Source organism: Coturnix japonica, unplaced genomic scaffold, assembly GCF_054131305.1.
Source record: "Coturnix japonica strain WE unplaced genomic scaffold, WE-NBRP24 Scf212, whole genome shotgun sequence".
In the NCBI taxonomy this organism is placed as follows: domain Eukaryota; kingdom Metazoa; phylum Chordata; class Aves; order Galliformes; family Phasianidae; genus Coturnix; species Coturnix japonica.
In genome coordinates, this window is record NW_028189115.1 from 1 (window position 1) to 7,687 (window position 7,687).

General features: G+C 40.6%; 1 protein-coding gene across 1 annotated transcript; it reads right to left on the minus strand.

Annotated features, from left to right (window-relative positions):
* Positions 1-4: 4 nt before the first annotated feature.
* On the minus strand, positions 5-4,569 carry LOC146750971 (uroplakin-3a-like; the record flags this gene model as incomplete). The annotated part of the gene is made up of 4 exons (XM_085535885.1): positions 4,391-4,569; positions 3,988-4,143; positions 1,210-1,489; positions 5-44 (listed from the first exon to the last, which is right to left on the minus strand). Coding segments are annotated over exons 1-4 (633 nt in total), but the record flags the coding sequence as incomplete, so codon positions are not given.
* Positions 4,570-7,687: the final 3,118 nt, after the last annotated feature.

A 7,687-nucleotide genomic window follows, 5' to 3' on the forward strand; every position in this document is an offset into this window, starting at 1 on the left:
CTTTCATGATACCTTCAGTGTTATCGACCAAAACATATTTAAATCTGAGGGGAAAAAAGCATTAAATTAGGTAATTCAAAATTTGAGCTTCCTTTTGTAGATTAGCTAGTCAGACTCTAGTTTTTGGTTGAAGCATTAGGCAGAAACAGTGAAAGACAACTATTTTCAGAGACCATATAAGGAACAAATAGTATTAATAGCAGAAGTATTCTGTGCTATGACATGTAGTTTGCACTCTATTCTTATGAGACTTGGCAGGTATTAGCTTTCCAAAACTAGTTTTTCCCAGCTTGCTATTCCCTTATGAAAAGCCTCGCAAGTGGTTTTGACTTTCATATGGAAGTCAAAGACTTTGTCCAACAACAGAAACCTTTGGCACTATTTTTGATAGGGAAAGCATTGAAAAAGCAGGCCAACAGCAGATTTGGCAAAGAAATTCAGTTTCCATTCCACAATACTTTGAGTTTTCATAAATGTCTGGAGAGGAAGGTAGGCAGTTTTCTCAAAAGATCCCATAGCATTTTGTTTCAGAAGCAAAAGTTTCTACAGAAGATACAGCTTCATATGGCTGCCATCTTTACTACAGCTTTTAAACAGTGGATGACAGCAAAACCCAGTATCTTGGGTAACAGCAGTGATCATCCTCACACTCCCCGGATGGTTCACTTCAACAGACAAGCCTGAAAGCTGCCTGGCCCTTACTGTGACACCTCCAATTACATTGAGAACTTCCTGGAGCAGGAGGTTACAGAAACTTTTGGCTCCCAAAAATCCCATCAAAACAAATCGAGCAGAGCCAAACTCATGTCTGCTGTTTGGCAGATCTGTCTAACTCAAAATACACGGTGAATAATCTCAACTTCATTCTTCAATCTCCTTTTCTTCCATCAGTTTCTGATCAGATACTGCCCCTAAATCATCTGCTCCAATGTAGGCATAAATCCAGAAGTTCACACATGAGTTTTCCTGCTGACCCATGAATTTAACACGACAGCTCACCCTTACAAAAACACCATAGAGCACAATCTGCAGGGTGCTAGACCAAAGCCAAGCCTTCTTCATAACTGTCACTGCAGTAGTGCATTTCAGCCCCCAGTTAGGTACCGGTAATTCACATCATATTATCACAAGGGAACTCAGAAGAGTAAATTTTCCTTCTTAACTGAGTTTTAAAAGCAGCAACAACCTTGTAAGAAATAAGAGTTATACCTGTATGTTGTGTCTGGTGCAAGAGGTGGGTTGCAGATGTCTAGGAAGTTTGGGTCATACAAACAACTCCCATCGTCCCCAACTCTGAAGAGGTATTGTTTCAGGACATCGGAAACTTTGTTGGTGTCTCCTGCATCAGTAAACTTGGGGGGTGACATACAGTTGGGTACATCGAATGAGGCAGCCTTGTAAGGTCCAAGCTGTCCCCCATGTGTTTGCTGGAATGTATTGTCCAGTGGCTTGCTGCTGCTGTCAGTCACCACAGAGCTTATTGTGCTTCCTGCAGGAGAGGTGATTTTTAACAAGGTTGTTAGAACTGATGAAGGCTTTTCCTTTTATCTTGCATTTAGTTGACAGGTAGCTCTTCTACCCCCAAACACCTGAAACCAGACATCTGCTAACAGTATGTGTGGGGATCCTACTGCATCTTCCCCATCTGTTGTCAAAACTTTTTATGTTTGTTCCTCCAAAATTTCCTCCTTTCTGAGAAGGATCTGACTGACTGTGGTGGCAAAGGCTGTTCTTCACCCTTATCCCATGTGTCTCCAAAAAGCATCCAGTTCTGCCATTTCTGACTTGATACTGCCAAGGCAGTTTCTATAGAGCCACAATTCTGTCTCGTGGAGCAGAAACCCTGAGACCTCAGTTGCACAACAGCTGCACCTCTCAGAACATCACAACATGCAGACTAGCGTATAGGAGCTGCACGAGCAGATGCAGTTATCTGTATTCCCAACCAGCCAGGCCATGCTAATGCTTCCAGATGACATGACAGAAATTTTGAAAGTCTTCATGGCTTCAAGCCAAGTGTACATCTGCACCCAACTCCACAGCATCATTTAGAAACTTCAGTTCCAACTCTCACATTTTTCCTATTGCAAAGCCAAGGCACAAGTGTCCAGAGATGCTCCCAAGCTCTGCAACTGAGAGATAATTTATTCTGAGAGCTCCTTCCAGCTGTTCAGCACTGTCAGCACTTAAAGACTGCCAGTTTTCCCACAGCTGCAGTATACTAAGGACTACTTAGGTTTGTAAACATTCTGCTGTGCTCCTGGAGCAGAGTTCTTGCAACTGTTTGGCCATGAGAAGTTTTTAGGTATGACACAGTGCAAAATTAAGTCTGTTCTGAAAGATAAGGGTTCAAAATCTAACTTGGGAGACAGTGCTCAAGTTATCTGAACAGAGTCAAGAACATGAAAGTGAAGGCTAAGCCATGACATGAGCTACAGAGACTGTCTTTCCTAAATTCAAATAATTACACCTGGGTCTCCCTGCTCTCCCAGTGTCTTCTTTCAGTAACTCTCAGCATGGCTGTGGTGAGCTATTCTCTAAGCAATCAGTTATTGTGTTTGCTTTTTAAACGTATTAGGTAGATCAAGTCTGATAGTGTGATTAGCAAGAGTAGACCTAAAGGTTACATTCGTTCTGCAGAAATTTGCTAGGCTCTTAGTTTTGTTGCGTATTGATGCATTTCCTTGACAACAGAGCTGAACATAAGATGTTTAGAAAATTAAATTCTTAAGTTTCCTCTCTCCCTGCTCAAAAATGCAACCGAGAGTGAGACAATGCACTTTTCTGCAGGCCATAAAAATAAAATCCAAACAAAATTCCTTCCCCTTCTGCCAAGAAACAAGTTTGCATCTGCCTGTTTTAAAAACAGCAGAATAGGTTTTTCTTTATGAAACCTCATTTGTAGAGATTCATCCATCTGTAGAAAGCTTTTCCCACAGAATCCATAGGAGACGGGGTGTCTGACATCAGTCTTTTCTAACACAAAATGTCAGATCCAGATTTGCAGTTATAACTGCTTTCAGGTCATTGTAGCCTTTTGTATACACATAATGCACTTGCAATCTGTTTTAGACATGCAAAGAGGTGTACTTCATTACTGGGAATCATCTCAAAAGGCAGCGCTCTCATAATTGCACTGGTAGCTGTATCAGACAGTGTGTCTGGTTAAGGTTTCAACCAGTCCAAGGCAATGAAGAAAACTTCCCAGTTTTTCCAAAATAGCATCACTCAGCAGTGCAAGCTTTAGCATTTTTGTGCTGTTGAACTGTTTCTCCCTCCCACCCCACATAAACTCTCCTCAGAGAAGGAGGCTGCAGACAGCCTTTGGGTGCAACAGGATGATATCAAGTCATTCGTTCCTGTCAGCTTAAGGAGCAGCTCTAGCTGGCATTTCACACAGTCTGTCAGAACAGCAGGAAGCAGCAAAGGTAGCTTTTGGTCATGGCCAGTAATGATTCATTGCCAAGCAACTATGAAATTAATTTCATAAATGAATCTGTGTGTGCCAGGTATCTTTGCTCACAAGTCCAGCATGACTTGTTTTAGTCATAAATAAATTGGGTCTATGCAACCTTAACTGTGAAACAAACAGCAGAGGTTGCCCATCTTTTCTCAGCAGACTTACTTAGGGGATTGGGGCTTTTATTCAATCTATTCCTGTTTGGAGAAGGTAGAAGATTTTGGTCTGCTTGGATTCATTAGCAAGATCAGGGCAAACTGCTTATAACTTGTAGTGCTGTTCCACACCTACACAGGGTCAGCTTACAGTGCACACCTTTAATCAGTCCCATGGAATTCCTACAGCTATTTTATAGGAAGACCTTAGAAAAAGACTGAGACCAGAGGCTCAGCTTACATGTAACTTACAGCTACCAGCTTTTCTCTTTTCCTCCATTGATATTTGCTCCAACCAAATTCTGAAGAATAGCATGCAGTAGCCATGTAATGTAGTTATTTTCTAGAGATGAAATAATGCTTGGTACTTACCTGAACTTTTCATCACATACAAGTAGATGGCATAAGATTTGTTTGGGTGTAGTGAGCTATCAAATGTACAGAATGGTTTCTCTAGGGCAACTGTAGTGAGAGTGGGATTGTTGGTTGCAAGCTGAGGGGCTGCAAGCTGAGGTTTCATGCTCTGATCTGGAAGATAAAGTGACCAAAATAATATTGGAAAACCTTTTTCAACACAGGTCCTAGGAAAGAGCTTTAAGAGAAAGCAAAAAAAGAAGAAAAACAACAACAACAAAAATCACACACACGCACACTAATAATAATAATAATAATAATAATAATAATAATAATAATAAAAAATTACCCCGCCAAAACAGAAAATGAAGAGATACAAAGAGAGCAACAAGAAAAAATACTGGAGATAAGTACCACTTACCCGCACAAAGCTGCCCCAAGAAGCAAAAGACTAACATAACCCAATGGCTGAGCATGCCAGAGCTCTCTGAGCACCTGCCACAAAAAGAAAAGTAACACTGGTAAGTAGCCCCTACTAGAGATCTCATATATCCACTCCCTTCCAAAAGCTTCTCCATCCTTAGCACCTCCCCCTATGCTTATCACCCTCCTTTTCAGGTAGTGTCAATTACCCTGGCTCTCACAAGCTTCCAGCTGAGGGAGGGTGATGTATGTTTTTACCTGGTGGTAGGCAGCAGCATGGCTCTCAGCAGGGCTGTGAGTGGAGATTGGGTTGGAAGGTTCTTTACAGATCATCTAGTTCCAAGCTCCCTGTCATGGGCAGGGTTGCCAGCCACTAGGTTGCAGTTGCCTTTTGAATTGTGTTTCCTGGGTTATGTGTTGAAAAACATACGTCTTTTGATTCTGCTCAACCTTGGTAGATTTCAGAGCATCAACATGAATAACAAGCCACTGGGAAAGCTGAACCTGTTGTACTGAATTGTTCATCTGAGAATACACCTGATGAGTATTGCTATTAAGGATGGTCTGTTACAAAAGATTACAAAACTAATAACCACCTGCTTAAAGTAGGCGGAGGGGAAAAATAACTGCAAGATTTTACAGAATATTTGGAATTAGCTTGAAGCCACTGAGCCAACTCCAGACATACGGTAATATCACTACTGTTAGATTAGCAAATCCATCTCCTTCATGGATATGTCACGGGACCCTGACATTCATTTGAAATATATAATCAAATAATTATAATGCAATTTCCTCTCCATATGTGTCTCAGTTTGTTTTAAATCCTGCATATCAGCATGTGTTTGGTTCGACTATTTTTTGTCACGCTACTTTTGAGGGAAGATTTTGAATTGTGAAGTTATCCCAGATTTGCACTGCTATAGAGCAAGGATGTGTGTTAGTATTCCTTATCACTTCACCGTACACTCTGAGCCACTGCTGGCATAAACACTCAGGTCTATCAGATTGAAAATACTCATGTAAATCAGAAAAATAAAACTTACCCTTCTGTCTTTTATTACTAGGAATCTAACTTTTAATACTTCTGCTTTTGATTTGTTGCACAAAGTTGGTCCTTAAGCACTCAAGAGTGTTTTTATTCCTTAAAACATTATCAGTGATGCCCAAAATCTGGAAGGCTCCTGGCTACAAAGCAACTGCACAGCTTAAGAACAACAAGGCTTCTTTCTAGATCATAAAATCATTGCTTTCTCCAGTGATTCCCATAGAATCAGATTATGAGTTCCTTAGGTAGGTAACTCCAGATAAGCAGTCTTTTTTTCCTTTTTATTTTTATCTTTTTCTTGAGACAGAAAATGCACATATTATTTGCCTAATTAAAACAAAGCAAATAAACCACCAGAACATATTGGATGTCGGAGGAAAAGAAACAGCCTATTTTGTGACGTACAAGGTACTTACAGATACTCTTCCATGTTTTGCAGCAAATATCTTCTCCCTCATCTGCTTCCTGTAGTGGTCAAAACAGATGGACAACAGAAAGAACAACAGTTTTAAAGAGCAATGGGTTGAGGTCCAGAATCACAACATAAATTTTGGTTGAAAGGTAACAATCATTATTTCTTTTTAGATTTGCTGCTGTCAAGCAATAAGTTCACCACTCAGACAAAGCTCTACATGAACTTCTTGGAACTTTGCCTGGATGAAGGCTGTAGTACAGCACTCTGTGGGATATGATCATACAAGCTGTTACTCATGTGATTGATTTTACAACTGTCAGAAGTATGCCAGAAGAGTTGCTCATCACAGAAAAGTTAATCAACTTTTTAAGTGGTCACAGGATGACGATTCTATTCATTATTTCTCATGATGATATTTTCTTAAGCTGTTGTGACTTAGCCTGAGTACCTGGCCATCTTGCATTCACCAGACACACAAAAGGGGGGATAACACTGCCTGTCTTCTGAGATTTTAAAACTGTTGGGTTTACTCCATACTGAACAGCATCTCAAGCAAAAATAGGAAAGTAACATGACAATAAGCTCTCTCAGCTCCATCTGTGTTGACAGATGTGTCCTAAATTAGGACCAGATTCCATCCTTGCTTACACTCATGTAAATCCATATGGACTCCACTGAAGTCAGGAGAACTGGTCTGGATTTACAGCATGTTACCATGAACTTAACCACAGTGTAACTATAGTGTCCCCTAAAGCAAGCAGATGAGATCACTGTAAACTTCTGTGTCTTTGTTTAAGTAACTACGCCAGTCTTCTTGCTCTCTGTTACCTTGTGGTTCATTCTGGAGTAATCTGTAGAAGTCCTTAGAGTCAGTCTGGATCAATGGCTTTGTGAGAACAAAACTTACCTGTAACCCTGTCTTTCCAGGGCTGTATGAAAACCATAATTAACTGGGGATGATAGGGCCCCAAAGGCCATGAAGCGTATAGAGTCTTCCAAGATATGTAGTTGAAGCCATCTTCAGCTGTGTGCAGGGTGGAGATAACCCCCCATATTCTGCTGTGTTTCATCTCTCTTATTCACTACAGAGCCTGAAATTTGCGTTCAGCTTGCAAGCACAGATCCCTGTAGAGAACATTACAGTGTTTAATAAAGAGATTAAAAACAGGGGGGTGACATCAACCAGTTCAGAAAGAATCCGGTGCAGAGGGTAGAAAAATAAGTAATACATAGAATCCATTTTGAAGTGCTTCGAGCATCATCACTGGTTGTTGGAAAAGCTATAATAAGCTTGCAATTTCCTGCCTATATCTTGGTGGATGGGGATCGCGAGGAATGAGCTGAAAGAAGAGAGTAGTAATGCCTTTGTGAATTAATAAAAAATAATAAAAAAAAATAATAAAAAACCTTCAATGAATATAAAAGATGTGGGAGAGAATATGGAGATCTCATTAAAAACAACGATAAACTGGTGATCAAGGTTTGTGACAGTGGTGGAGAACAGGCAGATAAAAATGGGCAAGTATGGAGATGTAACACTGTGAAAAATCCTGAAAGTGAGGACAAGATGGAATATGAAACAATGGAAATATTTCTCCTTCTGCCAGTCACCCTACCTAACATGGCCTGGTGGAATCTGTAACTGCTTCTGATGCTTGGTCTCGCATTATCAACCCCACAGATTTTACCAGCAAGGAAAGCTGCTGTAGTGCTGCTATGATGGTAAAGGAGTTTGACCTTTTGAGAGTTGCACTGAAACCAATAAGACTGTTCTAAGCTGTTACTAGGCTGCTACTATAGGGTTCAAAAGTGGTTGTTCTGCTGGCCAGTGT